General features: G+C 49.1%; 1 protein-coding gene across 1 annotated transcript in view; it reads right to left on the reverse strand.

Annotated features, from left to right (window-relative positions):
* C2H16orf96 (chromosome 2 C16orf96 homolog) overlaps positions 1-12,510 on the reverse strand; it is a 32,937-nt gene extending 20,427 nt beyond the window's left edge. Inside the window, exons 1-5 of the mRNA XM_052635925.1 lie at positions 12,088-12,510; positions 3,302-3,406; positions 2,073-2,153; positions 1,786-1,872; positions 266-1,664 (exon numbers count right to left, since the gene is read on the reverse strand). Coding sequence (XP_052491885.1) covers positions 266-1,664; positions 1,786-1,872; positions 2,073-2,153; positions 3,302-3,406; positions 12,088-12,510 — 2,095 coding nt within the window. The remainder of the gene's footprint in view (positions 1-265; positions 1,665-1,785; positions 1,873-2,072; positions 2,154-3,301; positions 3,407-12,087) is intronic.
* Between the last annotated feature and the right edge of the window lie 13,067 nt (positions 12,511-25,577).

Raw genomic sequence — 25,577 nt, forward strand, 5'->3', positions numbered from 1 at the left:
TCTGACTTGTGGTTTTCCTCTTCAAGCACCAACTTTAGACTGTAACCATCCCTCTCCCTTAATAGAAGACCTCACTGTACATTCATTGTAAGAGAATAGACTAGTAAGAGATTAATGCTTAAGCCAAAGGAATGAATGACTAACGGTGGTATTAGCCAAATGGTAACATTTTGTTGGGGTAGCTAAATGGAGAGGAGGTGCGTCTCAAAGGCCACAGGGAGGGCCTGAGCCCTTGTTACCCTTCCAGGAGCCAGGCCGGGCCTACCTAGGTAAGTCATACGCTGCTGCAGGTTAGATGACAGCTGGGCCAACTCTTCTTTCAGGGTGTCGTGTCTGACGGGCATCTGGGCTAAGTGGCTCATGGAATACCTGACGGCCTTCTTCTTTTCTTCAGGAGTCGTGGCATGTTTGGCAGCCAGCATGGCCTGGGACAGGGCCGTGTCGGGAGGGACAAAGACAGGAGAGTATGCAGGACAGAGCAAGTCCTCATCCTCCACTTCCAGCAAGTCCTCCACCTCGCCCTCGGGGAAGGCTCCGCGCGAGGGCCCCGCTCCCAGAAATTCTGCAAGCACCCCCAAGGGCCCAGCTGTGGCTGCGGCGGTTGCTACAGTGGCCAATTTGGTGGCAGGGGCGTCCCTGATCAGTTTGGCAGCAGCCTTGGCCGCCCGGGCTGCTGATGTGGCCACATCAGAGGTGTAGGAGGCAGCGGCCGCAGCCGTGAGGGCAGTGCTGGGTTTCATCTGCTGAACGACAGACCAGAATCCCTTAGGGAGGCCTCCTGGCGGGACCTCAGCCCTCGGGGCTCTGTCCAGAGGGCCTCCCCTTTCCACGGAGGAGTAGTCTTCCTCCTTTTCTGAGACAGCTGAGAGCTTAGACATGTCTCCTGGGTAGTACATGGACCGCTGTGAATGAGGCCAAGCTGAGCCCAGCTCCATGGCTGGGGGTGGGGCTCTGAAGCCCCGGAACCTGGCAGGCGGGAAGCCCATTGGGCCTAGGCCAGGCTGGAAGCCCCAGAAAGGCCCAGGGCTAGTCCCGGGAAAGCCTCTGGGAGGAGGCCAGCCTTGTGGTGGTACAGTCCAGGATCCTGATGGTGTGGGTTGAAGGCCCAGGGCAGGTTCCAGTTCAGGGGCAGGCCCAGGTCCAAACGCAGGCCCAGGCCCAGGCCCAGGAGCAGGCCCAGGTCCGAATGCAGGCCCAGATCCGGATGAAGGCCCAGGTCCAGGCACAGGCCCAGGCCCAGATGAAGGTCCAGGCCCAGGAGCAGGCCCAGGTCCAGGCACAGGCCCAGGTCCGAACGCAGGCCCAGGCCCAGGAGCAGGCCCAGGTCCGAACACAGGCCCAGATCTGGATGAAGGCCCAGGTCCAGGCACAGGCCTGGGTCCCAATGCAGGCCCAGGCCTAGGCCCAGGCTCTAGCACTTGCGGCTGGTCTGGCCCCTCGGCCCCAAGGAGCAGAGCTGCTTGGGCAGACTCCTCCTCCAGTAGCTGCCCCGGCGCCTGGTACTGCCAGATGGTCTCCAAGAACCTGGGGTGCCGGATGGCCTCTGAGAAGTGGCTGAGACCCCCTCCTCCTCGGTCCTCGGCTGTCTGGGCAACGGCGGTCTCCGAGGCGAGCTCTGAGATCTGCCACAGGTCGGAGTTTCCCAGCAGTTGTGGAGCAGCTCCCTGTGGGATGCGGGGCTGGTCTGGTGGGGCTGCTCCAGACCAGCTCATGATCACCCTGCCCCCCACCCTGTCACCCGTCCCTCTCCAACCCTGGTCCCCCTCCGCCATGTCCTTCCTTTACCGGGATGAACATGGCCTCGTGGAGACTGCTCCAGAGCACCAGGTCCTCGGGTTTAGGGATGGTGGTCACCTTGCTCTGGAGAGAAGCCTGCGGATGGGATGAGGAAGGAGGTGGGGAACAAGGGTTGTGAACCCAGAGGGTGCAGTGCTCTCAGTGGCTTCCTCCTCCACGCTTGAAAACAGAGGGGACTTTCCAGACTGTTCTCCTCTTCCCCCCTCCCTGCCACTGCACATCCCTGGGCCTGGAGGGCATGGATCTGGGGTGGGAGGATGGGGCCGGGCCCTCACCACTTCCCGCTGCAGTGCACTCATCTTCCGGTTCTGCCCTCTCAAATCTTCTGAGAAGGCGTCTATTCTTTGTGGACTGATCTGTCAAATGAGCCAAGCCTGTGAGCCAGAGTGTGCAGGGTATGGTCCCGGCCCAGGTTCTTCCCCAGTGCAAATGCAAGGCCTTAGACCGAGAGACCGAGAGGGAAGAACAGTTTCCAAAACAAGCGTTTCTCACGGAGTGGGAAAGGGTTCCTTGGGCAAATAAGTTTGGGAAATGCTAGGCTTAAAAATCATGTAAGGGGTTTCTGTACTGTAGGATACTGTAGAGCCTTCAGTGGACCAAAGTACATTAAGAATCTCCAAGAAGCAGGCTGAGAAGGCATTGTTGCCAAACAGATTTGACCAAGGATCCTATTTAGCGTTTCATAATACAGTTTCCTCACAGTCCCCTTGCTGCTACAGAAGGGAGCTACCCAGCCCCAAAATGAAATTCTCAGAGTTGCCATGATGACCAACTGTGTACACTGACCTGTACATTAGGGATGATAAGGTAAATATTGTTATTTGGGGGCGAGTTGTAAAACCTCAGCCACAAAACTAGCTAGAGGGTGTGGAGGTCTGGCTTTTAAGCCCAGATCTGACTCACCAGCTGTGACCTTACATTTCAGGGATTTCACATCCTTTCACATCATCGTAATATCTGGGTTGATATCCTTAGGGCTACAGAAGGAGCTAGAATATATGCCTATGCTAGGTTTACTCTACTTTTCAGTGTGAACAAAGTTTTCCAGACAAAGAATAAGTACTCTCTTTCTGCTAAGCTGGTGGACTTTAAGTCTGGAGCTGCCAGGACTTGAGGAGTAGCTGCCTGAGAATGAAGCCAACCCAGAGGAAAGTGCCACTGAAGGAGAAACCTTGAGGTGGTATGAGCACCTTGATCTGGCTATGCCTGACAGCATTCCTGACATTTTTAGTAAACGAGACAATACATTATGTTGCCTAAGGCAGAATGGACTAGGTTTCTGTCACTCACAAATGTCTTTTCACAGTAGCGTGAGGATCATGGTGGAAACTGCAGAGAGTTCAGTGGGATGGGCCAGGTGGCTGGGCCATGTCAGGCCCCTTCTCTTGCCCCCATAGCTTTGTGTTCTTTGACTAACAATAGGCTTCTTGGATTTATCTGGTCATCCCAACCGCCAGAGGTCCAAGCAGCATGACCATTATGAGGGATGCTGGGGAGGGTCTACCTTCTCAAACACGTCTTTCAGCATGGCCACCTCCTTCCCGAGGGTTTCAACGGAGACCTTGAGTGCATAAATGTCCGTGAGCAAATCCTGCAGGGTTCTTATGGACTGAAGAGGGAGAAGAAAGGAAAATGTGAAGTTGAGTGTAGCTAGCGGAAAAGACAGGTAAAGTGTGGAAGCTCTCTGGTGATGGTCATGGTTCTAGAAGTCTTCTTGGCTCTTCCAAGGCCTAGGCTGGAACATATCCAGAGGCCATAAAATGACAGTGAAGTCAAGCGTGCTCTGAGCTCTAAGGGGCCTAAGTGGGAAGGGGGCAACCCTGGGTGTGAATGTGTTCAGTAAGCAGGAGTCATTCATCATGAAACATCTCATGCCCTTTAGTGAGAACCACCGGAGGATCAACTAGGCAGCTACTGGATTTACATTTTTAAAGGGTCCTTATGGCTGCATGAATACATTCACCCTGGGAGAGTAAGGGGAAAAGCCAGAGGAGGAGGGAGGAGACTTCAAAGCAAGAGCTAACGGATGCAATACTGATCTTATTGCTCAGTTCCTCCGATGACTGGAGCTGTTCCTGCATTTTCCTAGATTTTGAAGTCTTCAATCATTAAATGGGTATGAAAAAATGTGATAATGTATGTAGAGGGTATAGTGCATAGTTAGGCATTCAGATAACAAAAATAACAAATGGTGAAATGGCAGAAGTCCTTCTTATCTGTGGTGGTAATGGTGGTGGTTTAGTTGCTAAGTCATGTCTGATTCTTGCGACCCCATGGACTATAACCTCCCGGGCTCCTCTGTCCACGGGTAATTACATTAAATGTAAATGGTTGAAATTGAATTACATTAAATGTAAATGTAAACATTAAAAGGCACAGATTGGCAGAATAGATAAGAAAATATGATCCAACCTCATACTATCTAAAAGAGACACATTTTATTATCTATTTATTAATTTTAGGCTGCGCTGTGCAGCATATGGGATCTTAGTTCTCCAACTAGGGATCTTTTAGTTGTGGCGTGAAGGATCCTTAGTTGTGCCATGTGGGATCTAGTTCCCTGACCAGAGATTGAACCTGGGCCCTCTGCATTGGGAGTGCAGAGTCTCAGCCACTGGACATCAGCGAAGTCCTAAGATATAATAATTATAAACATATATACACCTAGTAGTGAAGCCCTAAAAATATATGTGGCAAAATCTGAGAGGACGGAAAGGAGAAATAGTTGAAGACTTCAATATCCCATTTTCAATAATGGATATAACAACTAGACAGAAGATCATCAAGGAAACAGGAGATTTGAACATCACTATAGACCAGCTGGATGTTACAGACATCTACCAGACACTCCACTCAACAGCAGCACAATACACACAGGACATTCTACAGGATAGCCTATACTAAGGCCATAAAACAAAACTCAATAAATTTAAAAAGGATTGAAGTCATACAAAATGCATGATTTTTGTATAACAAAAATATATAACAATGGAATTAAATTAGAAATCAGTAGCATTTGATTTGGAATTTGAAAGTTCACAAATATTTGGAAATTAAACAGCCCTGTCCTGACTAAACAATGGGTCAAAGAAGAAATTGCAAAGGAAATTAGAAACACTTTGAGATGAATTAAAATGAAACTACTAGGACTTCCCTAGAGATGCAGTTGTTAAGACTCCCTGCTCCCAACACAGGAGGCCTGAGTTTGGTCCCTGGTCTTAGAACTAGAGCCCATATGCTGCAACTATGAGTCTGCTCGCTACAACTGAAGATTCTGTGTGCAGCAACTAAGACCCAGCACAGCCAAACAAACAGATAAATAAGCTTTCTAAAAATAGATAAAATGAAAACACAAACACACCAAAACTTATGGGATGTATCTAAAACAGTGCTTAAAGAGAAATTTTAGCTGGAAGTGACTATATTAACAAAGAAGAAAGATCTCAAATCAACAGTCTAGCCGTCAACCTTAAGACACTGGGGAAAGCAGATCAAAATAAACTTAAAGGGGATAGGAAAAATGAAATGATAAAGATTGGAGTGGAAACTAATGAAAGAGAAAATGAAGAATAACACAGGAAATCAACGAAACTAAAAGCTGGTTCTTTGAAAAGATCAACAGTAAACCTTTCACTAGATTGACCAAGAGAAGAAGAGAAGATTCAAATTACTAGAATGAGAAATGAAATAGGGAACATTGCTATTGACCGTACAAAAATAAAAAAAATTATGAAGGAATCCTATGAACAGTTGTATGCCAACAAATTAGATAAGTTGGATAAGATGGACAAATTCCTAGAAAGACATAAACTTCCAAAGCTGACTCAAGAAAAAAAAATAGATAATCTGAATAGACCTGAAACAAGTAAAATGATTGAATTATCAAAACAAAAGCAACACATGAAAAAAGGCCAAGCCCTGGCGGCTTTACCAATGACTTTTATCAAACCTTTAAAGGAGAATTAATACCAACTCTTAACACATTATTGACTAGACGTATTAACGCTACTGGTGTTAGTTTCTGCAAAAGTCCCCGGATCAGTAAGGTGTTAACAACCTTCTCCAGGGACTTCCCCGGTGGTCCAGTGGTTAAGAATCCACCTGCCAATGGAGGGCACGCAGGTTTGATCCCTGGTCCAGGAAGACCCCACATGCCACAGAGCAACAAAGCCCACGTGCGACAGCTACTGAGGACCACTTGCCGAGAGCCCGTGCTTAGCAACGAGAGAAGCCCCTGCAACGAGCAGCCCACACACCACAACGAAGAGTAGCCCCCACTCACTGCAACTAGAGAAAGTCTGTACACAGCAATGAAGATGTAGTGCAGCTAAAAATGAATAAATAAATAATAGATCTGGTAGAAAAAAAAACACAACAAACTTTTCCAAAAAACAGAATTCCAAACTCATTCTATGAGGCCAGTATTGCACTGATAAAAATCAAAGACACCACAGGAAAACTACAATATAGATACAAAACTCCTCAACAAAATGCTAGCAAACTGAATCCATAAACATATAAGACAAATAATCCAATTAAAAATCGGCAAAAACCTGAACAGCCATTTCTCCAAAGATGATATACAAATGACCAATAAGCACACGAAAAGGTGCTCAGCATCGTTAGTGATAGTCGCTCCGTCGTGTCTGACTCTTTGCAACCCCATGGACTGCAGCCCATACAATTGATAAATACAATTATCTACCAAAAAAAAAATTTTACTGATACATGCTACAGATAAACCTAAAGATATTATGGTAAGTGAGGAATGGGGCTCGAGGAGGCACAGGAGTGGAGAGTGAAAGCTAATGGTTTAAGGGGGTTCTTTTTGGGTTGTTGAAAATGTCCTAAAACTGTGAAAGTTGCACATGTGTGAGTATACTAAAATCGCTGCATTCTATGTGTGTGTGTGCTAAGTTGTTTCAGTCATGTCCGACTCTTTGTGACCCCATGGACTACAGCCCACCGGGCTCCCCTGTCCACGGGGTTCTCCAGGCAAGAATACTGGAGTGGGTTGCCATGCCCTCCTCCAGGGGATCTTCCCAATCCAGGGATTGAATCCAGGTCTCATGTCTCCTGCATTGACAAGCAGGTTCTTTACAACAAGCACCACATGGGAAGCCCATTGCATTGTATACTTCATTTTAAACTGAGGTATAGGGACTTCCCTGGTAGTCCCATGCTTAAGACCTCGCCTTCCAATGCAGTGGGTGCAGGTTTGATCCCTGACCTGGGAGCTAAGATCCCAACTGCCTCGCAGCCAAAAAAATCAAAACATAAAACTGAAGCAATTTGGTAACAACTTCAGTAAGGACTTTAAAAACGATCCACGTTAAAAAAAAACAAAACTTAAATCAATTGAGTATAATTAGTATATAACATTGCTATACACTTTAAATGGATGAACTCTCTGTTACGTGGAATATATCTCACTAAAGCTTTAAAAAATAGCATTTTTGTTTTACCTAGGGGAAATTGTCAACACTATCTATTGAATAGTATTTATGAGTTATTGTTAATTTTGCTGGGAGTGATAATGGTATGAAGAGACTGGTTTTCCAAGGCCTTATCTTCTGTAGGTGAAAAAACACTTTTCAGAGAAATCTACAAGGACCAGGTCCCCCATCTATGCAGGACTCCTCCCCCTCCCCTCGTCTCTCCAGGTGTAACCAGGAGGACCGAGTTACCTGAGCAGGTATCAACCTTCCTCCCATGGGGAAGTGCAGGGCAAACCCAGAAAAGATGGCCTGGTTGCCCTGAGGGCAAGGGCTGCACCAGAGAGGAGGAAGACTCTTCTCAAGAGGCGCTGGTCTCAAAGGCTCAGCAGTAAAGAATCCGCCTGCAAGGCAGGAGACTCAGGAGACGCAGGTTCGATCCTTGCGTTGGGAAGATCCCCTAGAGGAGGGCATGGCAACCCACTCCAGTATCCTTGCCTAGAGACTCCCAGGGACAGAGGAGCCTGGCAGGCTACAGTTCTTAGTGTCACAAAGAGTTGGAAATGACTGAAGCACCTTACCATGCACAGTGGGACCTACGAGTGTATTTATGGCAACAGGGTGAGCCCGAACAATCTTAATATTAAATAACAAACAGTGGCCCCTCATTTTCCCCTGTGAGGCTGGTGGCCGGCCAGCAGGGGTTATCATCACAGATGAGATAACCGAGGCCTCAAGGAGACAGGCAGGGTCTTCTGAACAACTTTCTAAAGCTCCTGGTCAGGGCTGCCTGGGAACCTGTGATTCTGGAAGACTCCCTGGAGCCCAAAGTCTGGGTCGGCACCCCCATGGAAGTTATGGAGATGACGCACAGTGGGCCAGGAGCCCATGCTTTCTAACTCAGCAGTTCTCGACAGGGCAGTCTGGGCCCCAACGGGCATTTGGCCAAGTCTGGAGACATTTCTGGTTGTCATGACTAAGGGGTGCCCTGTCCTCTAGTGGCTAGAGGCCAAGGATGCTGCTTAGTGTCCTCAGTGCACGGGACACTCTCCACCACAGAGAAGCCTCTGGCCCCAGATGTTAACCATGCCGAGGGTTAGAAACTGCAATCTAAGCCTGCTTAGTGAGGCCCTGCTGTCCCGCCCCCGAGTCCCCAAACCCGGCAGTGTGCTGACCAGGAGCACCAACCCTCATGCCATGCCTGTAGGTCCTCCCAAGCCATCTCTCCAGACGTCCCCTGGGTGCCTGCCTTAGTCTCCAGGGCGCCATTCACCCTGTCTGGGATGGATGCCGGGGCTGGCAGGCTTGTCTTTCCCCATAAGGGGTGGCATTTGGTCTGCCAGACTGACTGATGCAGGCGGAGGTGGGGGGGATGGTGGGGGTATGCTGCAGACTCTTAGCTAAGCAGCCTGTACCGCCCTAGAACCAGCTACCATGGCAACCCTAACAATGGGTCACCGTGGTAACCCCAGCATCCTCAGCCGGGCTGGGACTTGGTGACATTCTGTAACGGTGGCTGGGATATTCCTAGGTGCACAAGCAGTCCTCTGAGGGCGGCGTGACCAGTTCCGAACCTGTCTACCAGTCTGCTGTGTGAGCTGGCTGGGACATTCTGGGTAATCGTGATTTCTAAAAGCCTTCATCCATCAAGGCAGGCTGCTCTGGAGGGGCTGACACCTCAGACACCACCCAGCTCCGAGGCTGCGTAACCTGCCCTCGGCCACCCCTGCAGCCTGCTGTGTGTCTAGCAACAACTCTTGTCTTAAGGTCTATCTGTCTGCGGTTAGTACAGTCACTTTGGCTCTCTTCTGGCTGTTACTTGTGTGCAATATCTTTTTCTATCCAACCTGTTTGTCTTTGAAGCAAAGTGCGTCTCTTGGAGACAGCATATGGCTTAGATTATGTTTTTTTTTTTTTTTCCTTTCTTTTAACTGGTTCTGCCAATCCCTGCTTTTCATGCATATGGTAAAACACACAAAGCATTACTAAAGTGCACAATTTGGGGGCATTCGGCACATTCACAAGTGTGTACGACCATCACCACTGTTTAGTGTTCCAGAACATTTTCGTCACCTCCAAAAGAAAGCCCGTTCCCACCAGGACTCAACCCCCAGCCCCTGGCAACCGCCACTTTCTGTCACTACGGACTGGTCTATTCTGGGCAGATTGCCTGTGAACAGAGTCATGCACGGTGCGGTCCTCTGTGCCCAGAGGCTCTCACTGAGCACAGGGATTTACGGTTCACACTATGCCGCTTTGCCCCTCATCTCATCAGGCCACCTTGGCCAGAACAGACATCCAGCTCTGTGCTGAGCAGTTCCCACGCTTTATCTTGCTTAATTGTTGTAACAATCTTGGAAGGAGGAAGCCACGGCCGCCCCTCACCCTTCCAGGTGATAAGTGGCGAGGCATCTCAGCGTCCACATTCCTATGCCTTCCGCTTGCCCACTCAGCACAGGCTGAGTCTGGCTCCCTGTTTTCTAACCCTGACCTCTCTGCGCCTCCATTTCCTCATGTGTAAGCTCAGGATAATGACAGCACCTGCCTCTTAAGAGTCGCTAAGATTGACAGAGGAACAGATGTAGCGCCCGGCTCACCTGGCACGCAGTGAGCTCTTATTCTCAAGATCACTCCCCCGGGGATGGGGCCAGTCGGAGAGCTAGGGTGAAAGGGAAATGAGGAGAAGGGGCATGAGACCCAGCAAAGTTAGACTGGTGGACTCTGGCCTGTCCTCCTTGTGGCCCAGCGACTCTGGGTTCTAGGAAGGGAGTTAGGCTTGTCTGACATCTCTACAAAACCCTGGCACCGGGGCTCCCACCTTTCTCAGCTTAGACATAAAGCCTGGTGGCCCCTGTGTGTGGATACTGTCTGGGGTGCCTGCTAGTCGAGGCAGCGGGAACAGGCCCCAGGGGGCTCTAATTCTTAGGCACCACCCTGCCTGTCCGGCCAGGAGTGGACGCCTGACCCCAGGTGTGCTGTCTCATTCTCTTACCCAAAAATTATAATCAGAAAACCTGGAGACTGGCGTCTGGAAGCTGAGACGGGTTAAAGCCATATTCAAGATGCAGGTTGAAGTGAAGGCTTTCACCCTATCAGGCCTGCCCACCTACTTTCTTCCTTTTTTGCTGCTGCTAAGAAACCCCTGCATCCTTCAAATAATACACACTCTTTTATTTAAAAAGAGTCTCAACCCAAATGCCCGCCAACAGCTGAGTGGTTAAACCCGATGTTGTCTGTCCCTACAACAGAATACTATTCAGCCATAAAAGGGGGTGAAGCACAGACCCAGGCTACAATGTGGGTGAACCTGGGAAATCTGGTGCTCAGAGAGAGAAGCCAGACACAAAAGGCCACATACTGCATGATTCCATTTATGTGAAATGCCCAGATCTGGTAAAACATTAGGGCCAGAGAGCAGGTGGGTCTTGTCGGGGAGTGGGGTGGGGAGTGACAAGGACACAGGGTTCCTTTTGGAGCCACAGAAACGGTTTAGAAGGGGACAGGGGTGGTGCTTGTATTACATTATCAATGAGCCAAAATGCCACGTGGTCGTTCACTTTATGCTATGTGACTTACACCTCAATTTAAAAAAGAAGAGTGTTGGGGAGTTAACTGGTCGTCCAGTGGCTAGGACTCTGTGCTCCCTATGCAGGGGGCCCAGGTTCCATCTCTGGGTCAGGGGACTAAATCCTACATGCTGCAACTAAGACCCGAGCAGCCAAACAAATAAAAATATTTTTAAAATAAAAATAAATTTAAACACAAGAGAGTTAATCTAAGACGTCGTGAAATGGTCCCTCCGTGCAATGGATGACCTCTGGCGCCCCCGCACACCCATCCTCCGCTCCTACTCGGTGCCCCCAGGAGCTGCCGGCAGGCTGTGCCCTCCACACCCCGGGGTGCTCTGACTTCTGGCCCTACTGTGTGGCCATGGGAGGAAGGGAGGAGAGAGGAGCCGGGGTATTTATTCCCCAAGATCCAACTCTTCCCCAAGGCTGCAGCTCCGGATGGATAACTGTGTGTGGGGTGGGGGGCAGGCGAGCGAGTGGTCCCAGGTGGGTCCTGAAACAGGAGGCCTCAGCTCACCACCTGTTCCACTGTCACAGGCTCTGCACCCTCAGCCAATCCATGAATGTTTCATGCTGTCAGTTTCCTCGCCTGTAGGTCCTATGCTTCCCAGGGGGCTCAGATGGGAAAGAATCCGCCAGTGATTCAGGAGACCAGGGTTTGATCCCTGGGTTGGGAAGATCCCCAGAGAAGGAAATGGCAACCCACTCCAGTATTCTTGCCTGGAGTATCCTGTGGACAGAGGAGCCTGGGGGCTACAGTCCATGGGGGTCACAAAGAGTCAGATATGACTGAGCAACTAACACTTTCAGTTTCTTCACAGCAGATCCTATAGGTCTTCGATTATTTTTTTTTCCCACTGAGGTGATATTCACATAACATACCATTTGAAAGTGTATGGTTCAGTGAATGCATTTAGGGCATTCACAATGCAGTGCAATCGCCAGCTCTCTGTGGTTCTAAAACCTCGTCATCACCCCCAAAAGGAAGCCCCGTAACCACTAGGCAGTCCCTCCCACGCCCGCTCCCTCCAGCCCCCGGCAGCCACTCATCAGCTTTCTGTCTCTGTGTATGCCCCCTCCAGACACTGTGGCCTGCTTTCCTCTATGCTGATGAAGGATGCAAACCTGGCCACTCAGGTTGCAAACTCAGGTTCCACCTGAGTCCAAAGCCGAATGCCTCCCCATTTAAGGGAAGGGCCTCTCATCGGGGGTGGAGGGGCGGGTGGGGTGAACGCCGGGCAGGAGAGTCAAGGTGGAGGGCTGTGTCTGGAGGCTGGGCGGCTTACCTTGGCCACAGCTTCCTCGTTGCCCTCCACCTTCTTCTGGAGCCTGATCAGGTTCCACAGCTCCTGGGCAGGCTGCCTGGTGCCCTGGCTGCTCTCCAGCAGCTGGGCAGTGGACGGCACGTCCCTCAGCGCGGCCAGCTGGGTCTCCAGCGTGTCCACGCGGCTCACCAGGTGGTCGAAGATGTTGCCGAGCCTCTTCAAGGGGCTGAGGGTGGGTTGGGCGTCCCCTTCCCGTGGTGGGAATGTGACTGACACAGAGGCTTGGAGGAAGTCCTCATCCCCTGAGAGGTCCTTTTCCAGCTCCGCCATGTGGATGTGCTCCAGGATGCCATGGAGCAGGAAGTGCAGGGCCTTGAAGTTCACCACCCCGCACTGCGGGATGGCGATGTTGACCAGCTCCGAGAACTTGAGCGAGAAGCTCATTTTGCCAGGGTCATGGGCTGGCCCCAGCCAGCCTTCTGGGTGTGTGTGGGGACAAGTGGTGGCTTTCAGTGGGCCCTTGGGTGGCACGGACAGGTCCTCAGGCTCCTGGGGAGCCTGCAAGTCACAGTGGTCAGGGAGAGAATGGCCTCTGCCCTGGTTGGAGCTCAGAGCACTTTCCAGTTGCTAGGACACCAGAGAACGTGGGTGAGAGGGTGAGCTTCCGAGAGCCTAGGGTGGGCAGAGTAGCTGCTCAGTTAGTCTCTGAGCAATGTTCCAAGAGACCCATGGGCCGTCTTTTATAAATACGCTGTGTGTGCTAAGTCGCTTGGGGCTTCTCTCCAGTTGAGATGCGCAGGTTTGGTAGTTGTGGCTGGTGGGCTTAGTTGCCCTTGTGGCATGTGGGATCTCGGTTCCCTGAGCCGGGATGGAACCTGTGTCCTCTGCTTTGGGAGGCAGATTCTTAACCACTGGACCTCCAGGGAAGTCCTCAGGCTGACTTAATTCAAGTCCTTCAGTTCTGTAAGAGCTGATGACCCCTTCTGGGAAGCAGGCAGGGGGGTGACAGAGAAGCAGCTCACTCCTTGGAAGCCTCTAGAATCAGGACTCCTCCTTGGAGTTAGGAAACCCTAGGTTCCTGCTCTGGGAGCCCAACAAACTGAGTAAATGTCAGTTCACTAGCAGATACCAAAGCAAGCCCTGAATTTCTCCTTGTGTAACTGAAGAGAATTCATGTTGGAGCAGACACTTTTTGTAGCATCAGTGTAAATTTCACATAAACCATCAGTCAAGTATGCAGTTCATGATGGGCCTCCAAAAGTCAATGGAGTCTCTAGGGAAAGACCAGCCTGACTCTGGGGTGGTTTTCATGGTCTGGGTTTGGCAGTCAAGGCCTCTGTCTTCAGGATCTGACAACCACTTGCACTGTGGCGGGTGATGTCTGCTGTCCAAAGCCTGAAGTGCAGGGCCTGCTCAGTGAGAGGACCGGACAGCTCACGTGTACGAAAGCGGGAGGTCTAACCACACACAGTCCAGCTAATGACGTCCTGCTCTGCACGCTTCTCTCTGGGTACTGAGATGAGCATCCTGGGGTTGACTCCAGCCACCCTCGGCTACGAGGGGGTGCAAAAGAGGAGAGAGGCAGCTTGGACAGGGAACTGGCCCTGGCTGGGGGGGTGGTTCACTCCTGTGATGGTAACGTCCCAGGAGCCCTGACTGACAAGGCTGCTGCGCCCCGTGATGAGCTCAAGACCTAACAAGACCAGTCCTGGTCATGCCTGAACTCAGCCAAGAACGGAACGTCATCCAGACTACAAACACGACCATGTGTGACAGCGGCCTCCCCGGTCCCAACCCGAGGTGTGAGGGGCTCTTCCCGCCTTCCTCAATGGCAGGAGCCACATGCCCTTAAGCCAGGGGCGGCTCCCCTGCACCTCTCCTCACAGGGCCGGCCACGCCCAGCCCACTGGACCCCCACCCACCCACTGCATAAGCAGGCAGGCAGGAGCTGCACTCTGGGGACTCCAGCTCCCAGGCCACCTCATCAGTCAAGAACTGACCCATGAAGCCAGCAGCGGGCTGAGCCCATGGTGCCTGCCACCTCAGACGGAGGTCCCAGTAATGGTGGGTTTAGCTGCTTCTGAGCGGCCACCACGATATCTGGTTGGTACTTCTTCAGACCTGGCCTCTTTCTGGTGCAGCACCTTTCTGCCAGGGTGTAATACCCACCAGGCGTGAGCCGCCCCAGCAGCCCTGCTCAGCCACTGGTTGGTGCCGCAGTGGGCCTCTCCCCTAGGTAAGCTACCTGACATTGAGCAACTGTCCACCAGCAACCATAAGTGGTCCTGCCCAGCCACTGGTTGGTGCCACAGTGGGCCCCACCCCCTCCCGTATATAACAGGAGCCGGATTTCCACTGAGGGAAGATGGTGTTTTTGAGACACCAGTCTGCCATCTCCTCAGTCTGCTGCACGTGTTCATTCGCTCAGTTGTGTCCAACGCTTTGCAGCCCTATGGGCCATAGCCCATCAGGCTCCTCCCTCCATGGGATTCTCTAAGGCAAGAACACTGGAGCAGGTTGCCATGCCCTCCTCCAGCATCTTCACGACCCAGGGATCAAACCCACGTCTCTTATGTCTCCTGCATTGGCAGGCAGGTCCTATAGCACTGGCGCCACCTGGGAAGGCCCTCTGCCAGCTAGGTTTCCAATTTAAGTCATCATTCCTGTTCCAACAACTCAGCTCCTGATTTACTGGCCTGTCGTGAGGTGAGCAGACAGAGCTTGGGCTCAGTGACAACCACACGGCCCCTGTGCTGGCTGAGCCGAGTGGCCGCTTCTCGACCAGTTAGACTGTTAGACTGGCTTCGCTCCTCCAGCCTTCACGATAAGACTGGTTAGAACACCAGTCACAGAACTCCCTGCTTCCCAACCGCACCAGCCCACCCCAACTGCATCACAACACTCCCCACATTGCCCCACAGGGCTGAATCCCAGAACAAGTCCCTCTGCCTTAGCCCTCCTGTGAGATGCCCCAGGGGGTCCCCACTGTGAGGTTAGACCAAGATTTCTATTTATTTTGGCCATGTGTGCAGCTGATGGGATCTCAGTCCTCCAACCAGGGATTGAACCCGGGCCATGGCAGTGAAAGTACCAAATCCTGACCACTGAACTGCCAGGGAACTCCCCGTAGACTAACAGTTCAGGTGTTACCTACCTTGACATCCTTGGTCTCACAGGCTCCCTTGGTATCCCCTGCTCTCATCAGACATATCCCCACTCAGCAGGAAAGCACCCCCCCTCACCCTGATAGATCCCCCTTGAGTCAGACCAGCTGCACTCCAGCCCACCCTCAGTCTGAGGGTCCTCAATTCCCTACCAGCCCATGAAATTATTCATACAAGCCCACCTAATAGTTCACCTGCCATAACTAAAACTCCCATACTACAACTATGGATCCTACAAGCCACAATGGAGATCCAAGATCCTGCATGCTGCAACTAAGACCTGGCGCAGCCAAATAAATAATGAATACTGAAAACAAAATAAAAATCGTGTCACTCACCATAAAATTCCTAGAAGAGAACACGGGCAAAACATTCTCTGACATAAATCACAGCAATGTTTTCTTAGGTCAGTCTCCCAAAGCAATAGAAATAAAAACAAAAATATACAAATGTGACCTAATCAAACTTACAAACTTTTGCACAGCAAAGGAAACCATAAACAAAAGGAAAAGACAACATATGGACTGGGAGAAAATATTTGCAAATGATGCAATGGACAAGGGATTAATTTCCAAAATATACAAACAGCTCACACAATTCAAGAACAAAAAACCAACCCAAGTGAAAAATGGGCAGAACCTAAATAGACATTTTTCCAAAGAAGATGTATAAATGTCCATTAGTAACAATGAAGAGATGCTCAACATTGCTAATTATTCAGTTCAGTTCAGTTCAGTTCAGACGCTCAGTCGTGTCCAACTCTTTGTGACCCCATGAATCGCAGCACGCCAGGCCTCCCTGTCCATCACCAACTCCTGGAGTTCACTCAGACTCACGCCCATTCAGTCAGTGATGCCATCCAGCTATCTCATCCTCTGTAGTCCCCTTCTCCTCCTGCCCCCAATCCCTCCCAGCATCACAGTCTTTTCCAGTAAGTCAACTCTTCGCATGAGTTGGCCAAAGTACTGGAGTTTCAGCTTCAGCATCATTCCCTCCAAAGAAATCCCAGGGCTGATCTCCTTTAGAATGGACTGGTTGGATATCCTTGCAGTCCAAGGGACTCTCAAGAGTCTTCTCCAACACCACAGTTCAAAAGAATAAATTCTTCAGCACTCAGCTTTCTTCACAGTCCAACTCTCACATCCACACATGACCACTGGAAAACCCAAAGCCTTGACTAGATGGACCTTTGTTGGCAAAGTAATGTGGCTCTGCTTTTCAATATGCTATCTAAGTTGGTCATAACCTTTCTTCCAAGGAGTAAGTGTCTTTTAATTTCATGGCTGCAGTCACCATCTGCCGTGATTTTGGAGCCCCAAAAATAAACTCTGACACTGTTTCCCCATCTATTTGCCATGAAGTGATGGGACCAGATGCCACGATCTTTGTTTTCTGAATGTTGAGCTTTAAGCCAACTTTTTCACTCTCCTCTTTCACTTTCATCAAGAGGCTTTTGAGTTCCTCTTCACTTTCTGCCATAAGGCTGGTGTCATCTGCATATCTGAGGTTATTGATATTTCTCCCGGCAATCTTGATTCCAGCTTGTGCTTCTTCCACCCCAGCGTTTCTCATGATGTACTCTGCATAGAAGTTAAATAAGCAGGGTGACAATATACAGCCTCAACGTACTCCTTTTCCTATTTGGAACCAGTCTGTTGTTCCATGTCCAGTTCTAACTGTTGCTTCCTGACCTGCATATAGGTTTCTCAAGAGGCAGGTCAGGTGGTCTAGTATTCCCATCTCTTTCAGAATTTTTCACAGTTTATTGTGATCCACACAGTCAAAGGCTTTGGCATAGTCAATAAAGCAGAAATAGATGTTTTTCTGGAACTCTCTTGCTTTTTCCATGATCCAGCAGATGTTGGCAATTTGATCTCTGGTTCCTCTGCCTTTTCTAAAACCAGCTTGAACATCTGGAAGTTCACAGTTCACATATTGCTGAAGCCTGGCTTGGAGAATTTTGAGCATTACTTTGCTAGCGTGTGAGATGAGTGCAATCGTGCGGTAGTTTGAGCATTCTTTGGCATTGCCTTTCTTTGGGATTGGAATGAAAACTGACCTTTTCTAGTCCTGTGGCCACTGCTGAGTTTTCCAAATTTGCTGGCATATCGAGTGCAGCACCTTCACAGCATCATCTTTCAGGATTTGAAAGAGCTCAACTGGAATTCCATCACCTCCACTAGCTTTGTTCGTAGTGATGCTTTCTAAGGCCCACTTGACTTCACATTCCAGGATATCTGGCTCTAGGTGAGTGATCACACCATTGTGATTATCTTGGCCGTGAGGATCTTTTTTGTACAGTTCTTCTGTGTATTCTTGCCACCTCTTCTTAATATCTTCTGCTTCTGTTAGGTCCATACCATTTCTGTCCTTTATCGAGCCCATCTTTGCATGAAATGTCCCCTTGATATCTCTAATTTTCTTGAAGAGATCTCTAGTCTTTCCCATTCTGTTGTTTTCCTCTATTTCTTTGCATTGATTGCTCTGGAAGGCTTTCTTATCTCTTCTTGCTATTCTTAGAGAATTGTAAATTAAAACCACAATGAGGTACCACACTGGACAAAATGTCCAACATCAAAAAGTCTACAAATAATAAATGCCAAAGAGGGTGTGGAGAAAATGGGACTTTCATACACTGCTGATGGGAATGAAAGCTGATACAGCCACTTGGCAAACAGTACGGAGGTTCCTCAAAAAATGAAAAATAAAGTTGCCAAATGATCCAGCAATCCTGCTCCTGGGCATATATCTGGACAAAACCATAATTTGAAAAGATACATGCACCCCTATGCTCATAGCAACACTATTCACAATAGTCAAGACATGGAAACAGCCTAAATGTCCACTGAAAGATGGATGGATGAACAGGCTGAGGTACATATATACAATGGAATATGACTCAGCCCCAAAAGAATGAAATAATGCCACTTGCAACAACATGGATGGACCTAGAGATGATCATACTGAGTGAAGTAAGTTAAAGATAAATACCATATGATACCATTCATACGTGGAATCTAAAATATGACACAGTTGAACTTATTGACAAAACAGAAACAGTCTCACAGACATAGGGAACAGACTGGTGGTTGTCAAAGAGGGTGGTGGGGGAGGGAAGGACTGGGCGTCTGGGATTAGCAGATGCAAACTGCTATATACAGGATGGATAAACAAGTCCTACTATAGAGCACAGGGAACTATACTCGATATCCTGTGATAAACCAGAATGGAAAAGAATACGAAAAAGAACACTGTGCATATGTATAACCGAATCGCTTTGCTGTACTGCAGAAATCAGCACAACATTGTAGATCAACTATACGTCAATAAAATTTTTTTTAAATCGTGTCATTTTTGGTCTGAAAATAAAACATGTTTTAAAAATGAAAGACTCAAAGACATGGCTGCTGGTGGGGAAGAGGCCACTTCACAGGGTGCTCTCAGCTTCCTGGAGGGTCTGCTGTCCCCAGGGACCCTACCCGAGAGGGACACTACCCTTAGGTCAGCAGACAGCCGCTGTGAGCTGGCACCACTCTGTTTTGGTGGCAGAACCCTAACTTAGACAATTTTGGTACAGACGTGTCACTGAGACATTCTCTGAGTGGCTGGTCAGAGCCAGAAGCCAATCGGTATGATTGGAATCAAACAGAAACATTTTTTTTCCTCCCAGATAAATTGAGGTCAATGATTAAATCAGTTCTGTAAAGTTTCGTTCTGCTTCGCCCAGACAAACCATTTTTCTCACTGGATAAACAGATAAGAATGGTAACTAGTCTTATCTATAATGGTCCTTTCCGCTCTTGCTCTGGAAAGAACCCAAAGGAGGAAAGACTCGGGTCACTGGTGGAGGATTAGAGCTTGTGGTGAACGTCTGCACTTTCTGGCTGCCGGGTATCTGGACATTCTGCTTATTAGGGGTGGGGGGACGGTGGGGGATCTCAGGACAGGTGCAGGCGAGCTGCCCCCTGCTCAGAAGCTGAAGGTCTGGGACTTCCCTGGTGGCCTGGCGATTAGGATTCAGGGCTTTCACTGCCATGGCCCAGGTTCAGCCCCTGGTAAAGGCATTGAGATCCTGCAAGCCGCAGGGTGCAGCAAAAGAAAAAAAAAAAAGCACTGGAGATTCCCCTCTGCCCACCGAGGTCTACTTTGTAGTTAGATGGGAGAAATCAACAAGGCAACTGCTGTCTCTGGTTCTGAATTTTGAGACCAATATTTTAATATTTACTTATTTTAAAAAATTTTTTGCTGCACTGGGGGTTCATTGCTGCCTGCAAGCTTTCTGTAGTTGCTATGCCCTGGCTTCTCACTGCCTGCGGAGCACAGGCTCTAGGTGCTGTGGGCTTCAGTAGTTGCGGTACATGGGCTTAGTTGCCCCTCAGCATGTGGAATCTTCCTGGACCAGGGACTGAACCCATGTCCCCTGCGTTGGCAGGCAGATTCTTTCCCACTGGACCACCAAGAAAGTCCGCGATCCCAATGTTTTAAAAAACCTCTTTCAATGTAAATCGGCTCTGGCCTAACCCACAGGAAGCTGCGGGCTAAGCACTGATCTGGGATGGTCTGTGGGATTGCAGTGACTCCACTGCTCCTAACCATGTTGGGAGGCCACTCACCTCCCTGAGCCTCAGCTTTCTCATCTCATCTCACCAGGATGAAGGGCCAATGGACAGGGAAAGGGATTTTATTCAGGGACACTGCACAGTAGGTGAAGGCCCAGTGGCTGGGTCACCGGGTAATGGCAAGCTGAACTTCCTCGCCAGGCTGTCTAGGGTGGCATCTTGGCCAGGCCCAGCTTCCTGGTTCTCATTCGAGCTGGGTTCCCAGCCAGGAACATGGGTTCATAAGTGACCATGACTTCCAATCAAACCTTTTTCTGCTTACATAACATGAGTCAGTTTCTATTGCCTGCAACTAAGAACCTCCAACTGGTCTGAAGTGCTTATTTGTGAGGCTGGCTGAACATAAGGAAACTACAAGTGAAACTTGGTGGTGACGGGCAGCTGGGTGTCCAGAGGAGGCCACAGCCGATCTAAGCCTGCATTTGCTGGGTCTCACGATGCCCCCGATGCAGGAGAGCATGTCCAGTGGGGAGCAGGGGCTGCAGGGTCCACGTATCTTCTTGGGGGAGGTAAACCATGAGTGTGCATTTGCACACTGGGTCTTGGACAACGCACAGTCCAGCTCTCTTAACAGGACCTCAGACAGAGGTTTCCTGGGACGTCAGGGAGGAGCCCAGAGGCCTTCCAGATGCAATCCCCTCCCTGCACCCAGCCAGCCATCCAGCTCACACCCTTCATCAAGCCCTGCTGATTTTCCTTCCTAAATATCTCCCAGTTCCATCCACTTCCCTCCTTGTCTGTGGCCAGCCCTGCGGTCCTGCGCTTCGGACAAAGACCAAAGGACTTGACATGGTCCCCTCAACCTCCAGGATCTCATGCCTGGTGATCTGAGGTGGAGCTGAAGTAATGATGACATAAATAAAGTGAAAAATAAATGTAATGCGCTTGAATCAGCCCCAAACCATCCCTGACCTACTACCCCGTCCATGGAAAAATTGTCTTCCATGAAACTGGTCCCTGGTGCTAAAAAGGTTGGGGACCACTGGTCCACAGGGTTCAAGGCTGGATTCAAGGCTCTTTCCTTTTTTGCCACACCACGTGGCATGAAGGATCTTAGTTTCCCCACCAGGGATCGAACCTGTGCCCCCTGCAGTAGAAGCGTGGTTAGTCCTAATCACTAAACCACCAGGGAATTCTCCCCCACCCTTACCTCTGGCCTCCACACATAGCAGCTCTCTCTGTTCTCTGATTGCAGCACATTAATTTTTTCCTTTTTTTTCAATTGTGATAAAATACACATAACATTAAACTTAGCATTTTAAGTACACAGTTCCCTGGTGACTCAGCTGGTAAAGAATGTGGGAGACTTGGGTTCAATCCCTGGGTTGGGAAGATCCCCTGGAGAAGGGAACGGCTACGCACTCCAGTATTCTTGCCTGGAGAATTCCATGGACTGTATCGTTCACGGGGGTTGCAAAGAGTCCGACACGATTGAATGACTTTCACTTTCAGTGGCATTAAGTAACTTCACACTGTCGTGTGACCATCATTACCATCATCCGTTTCTAGAACTTTTCTCGTCCTCCCAAATGTAACTCTGTCCCCAGTAAACAATCAAGTAACTCCTCATCCTTTCTTTTCCAGGCCCTGGCAACTATCCTTTTACTTTCTGTATCTGTCAGTCTGAGGATCGAGGTACTTCATACAGTATTTGTTCTTTTGTCACTGGCTTATTTCACTAAGCATAATAAAGTCCTCAAGGTTTATCCAGACGGTAGCATGTGTCAGAATTTCCTTCCTTATTTTTTAAAAATTAATGAATCAATTAATTTCTGGCTGTGCTGGGTCTGCAGTGCTTCACAAGCTTTGCTCTAGCTGCGGCGAGCAGGGGCTGCTCTCTGTCGCCGTGGGACGCGGGCGTCTCATTGGGGTGGCTTCTCTTGCTGTGGAGCGCACGCTCCAGGTCCCGCAGCCTTCAGCAGCTGATGCACGTGGGCCCAGAAGGTGTGTCTCAAGGGCTCTAGAGCACGGGCTCAGTAGTTGTGGTACACAGGCTGAGCTGCTCTGTGGCATTTGGGGTCTTCTTGGATCAGGGATCAAACCTATATCTCCTGCATTGGCAGTGGATTCTTTACCGCGGAGCCACCAGGGAACAACCTCCTTCCTTCTTAAGGCTGAATAATATTCCACCGTATATGTAAGCCACACATTGCTTATCCACCCATCCCCTGACGGACGTGAATAATGCTGCTGTGACCATAGGTGTATTTGAAATGCCTGTTTAAGTTTCTGCTTTCAGTTCTCTTGGGTACATACCCAAAAATGGAGGTGCCGAATCATATAGTAATTGCACGCTTAGTTTTTTGAGGGACTGCCATACTGTGGTGCACCATCCGACATCCCCAGCAGCAATACACAAAGGTTCCGATTGTTCTACATCCACACCACAACGTGCCATTTGCTGCTTTTCTGATTATAACCATTCTAATGCTGCTGCTGCTGCTGAGTCACTTCAGTCATCCCTAACTCTTTGCGACCCCATGGACTGCAGGCTGCCGGGCTCCTCTGTCCACGGGATTCTCCAGGCAGGAATACTGGAGTGGGTTGCATGCTCTCCCTCCAGGGCATCTTCCCAACCTAGGGATCGAAAGTGCATCTCCTGTGTCTCCTGCATTGGCAAGCGGGTTCTTTACCACTAGAGCCACCTGGGAAGCCCAGCCATACTAATACGTGAGAGGTAATACCTCATTGTGGTTTTGACTTTATTTCCCTAATGAGCAAACTCAGGGAGATAGTGAAGGACAGGGAAGCCTGGCGTGCTGCTGTTCATGGGGTCACAGAGAGTCAGACAGGACTTGGCAACTGAACGACAACAATTAGGGATGTTGAGCATCTGTCCACGTGCATGTTGTTAGCCATCTGTATGCCTTCTTTTACAATATATTTTATTTATTTATTTGGCTGCGGCGGGTCTTAGTTGGGGCACTTAGGCTGTTTGTTGTGTCATGCGGGATCTTTCAAGCGGCGCAGACTTTCTAGTTCTGGTGCAAGGGCTCAGTAGCTGTGGTGCATGGCTTAGCTGCTCTGCAGCCTGTAGGATCTTGCTGGGCCAGGGATCAAACCTTTGTCCCCTGCATTGGCAGGCGGACTCCAAACACTGGAAAAGGAACTGGTATCTGAAAAGAAACAGACACTTGAACACCTTATTGCCAAATTCAGACTAAAATTGAAGAAAGTGGAGAAAACCACTAGACCATTCAGGTATGACCTAAATCAAATCCCTTATGATTATACAGTGGACATGAGAAATAGATTTAAGGGACTAGATCTGATAGATAAGAGTACCTGATGAACTATGGTCTGAGGTTCGTGACATTGTACAGGAGACAGGGATCAAGACCATCCCCATGGAAAAGAAATGCAAAAAAGCAAAATGGCTGTCTGGAGAGGCCTTACAAATAGCTGTGAAAAGAAGAGAAGCAAAAAGCAAAGGAGAAAAGAAAAGATATAAGCATCTGAATGCAGAGTTCCAAAGAATGGGAAGAAGAGGTAAGAAAGCCTTCCTCAGTGATCAATGCAAAGAAACAGAGGAAAACAACAGAATGGGAAAGACTAGAGATCTCTTCAAGAAAATTAGAGATATCAAGGGAACACTTTGTGCAAAGATGGGCTCGATAAAGGACAGAAATGCTATGGACCTAACAGAAGTAGAAGATATTAAGAAGAGGTGGCAAGAATACACGGAAGAACTGTACAAAAAAGATCTTCATGACCAAGATAATCATGATGGTGTGATCACTCACCTAGAGCCAGATATCCTGGAATGTGAAGTCAAGTGGGCCTTAGAAAGCATCACTATGAACAAAGCTAGTGGAGGTGATGGAATTCCAGTTGAGCTCTTTCAAATCCTGAAAGATGATGCTGTGAAGGTGCTGCACTCGATATGCCAGCAAATTTGGAAAACTCAGCAGTGGCCACAGGACTGGAAAAGGTTGGTTTTCATTCCAATCCCAAAGAAAGGCAATGCCAAAGAATGCTCAAATTACCGCACAATTGCACTCATTTCACACGCTAGCAAAGTAATGCTCAAAATTCTCCAAGCCAGGCTTCAGCAATACGTGAACTGTGAACTTCCGGATGTGCAAGCTGGTTTTAGAAAAGGCAGAGGAACCAGAGATCAAAATGCCAACATCCGCTGGATCATGGAAAAAGCAAGAGTTCCAGAAAAACATCTATTTCTGCTTTATTGACTATGCCAAAGCCTTTGACTGTGTGGATCACAATAAACTGTGAAAAATTCTGAAAGAGATGGGAATACTAGACCACCTGACCTGCCTCTTGAGAAACCTATATGCAGGTCAGGAAGCAATAGTTAGAACTGGACATGGAACAACAGACTGGTTCCAAATAGGAAAAGGAGTATGTCAAGGCTGTATATTGTCACCCTGCTTATTTAACTTCTATGCAGAGTACATCATGAGAAACGCTGGGGTGGAAGAAGCACAAGCTGGAATCAAGATTGCCGGGAGAAATATCAATAACCTCAGATATGCAGATGACACCAGCCTTATGGCAGAAAGTGAAGAGGAACTCAAAAGCCTCTTGATGAAAGTGAAAGAGGAGAGTGAAAAAGTTGGCTTAAAGCTCAACATTCAGAAAACAAAGATCATGGCATCTGGTCCCATCACTTCATGGCAAATAGATGGGGAAACAGTGGAAACAGTGTCAGAGTTCATATTTTTGGACTCCAAAATCACGGCAGATGGTGACTGCAGCCATGAAATTAAAAGACGCTTACTCCTTGGAAGGAAAGTTATGACAAATCTAGATAGTATATTGAAAAGCAGAGACATTACTTTGCCAACAAAGGTCCGTCTAGTCAAAGCTATAGTTTTTACAATAGTCATTTATGGATGTGAGAGTTGGACTGTGAAGAAAGCTGAGCGCCGAAGAATTGATGCTTTTGAACTGTGGTGTTGGAGAAGACTCTTGAGAGTCCCTTGGACTGCAAGGAGATCCAACCAGTCCATTCTGAAGGAGATCAGTCCTGGGTGTTCTTTGGAGGGAATGATGCTGAAGCTGAAACTCCAGTAATTTGGCCACCTCATGCAAAGAGCTGACTTACTGGAAAAGACTGTGATGCTGGGAGGGATTAGGGGCAGGAGGAGAAGGGGACTACAGAGGATGAGATGGCTGGATGGCATCACCGACTCGATGGACATGAGTTTGGGTGAACTCCAGGAGTTGGTGATGGACAGGGAGGCCTGGCGTGCTGCGATTCATGGGGTCGCAGAGAGTCGGACACAACTGAGCGACTGAACTGAACTGAACTGAGTCTGTAGTCTACCAGGCTCCTCCGTCCATGGGATCCTCCAGGCAAGAGTACTGGAGTGGGTTGCCATTTCTTCCTTCAAGTAAAACCAGCTCTTGTCCCCTTTAATCAAGCATCAGTAATTTGCTGTCATCTTCTTTAGGCTTCTATTCTTCCTCTCCCATCTCTCTGCATTGCCAGAGACCCAACCCTTGAGGAGAGGGACTGGGACACAGTGTGATAGAGGAGCCACTGGATCAGAAGGTTGGCAATCAGAGGACTGAATTCTAGATCTGCCCTGTGAGCTTCCCTCGTCATAAAAATGAGCAGTCACTTCCTTGCACCAGGGCCTGTTCTCTGTGTCCTAGCTTGGGATCAGTACAGGGGATGAAGCAGGGAGTCAGATGTCTGGGTGAACTTGGGTGAGTCTTTAATTTCCCTCTGGGTTTGAGCCTTGATTTCCTCATCTGTCCAGTG

Source organism: Budorcas taxicolor, chromosome 2 (genome assembly GCF_023091745.1).
Source record: "Budorcas taxicolor isolate Tak-1 chromosome 2, Takin1.1, whole genome shotgun sequence".
Lineage (NCBI taxonomy): Eukaryota > Metazoa > Chordata > Mammalia > Artiodactyla > Bovidae > Budorcas > Budorcas taxicolor.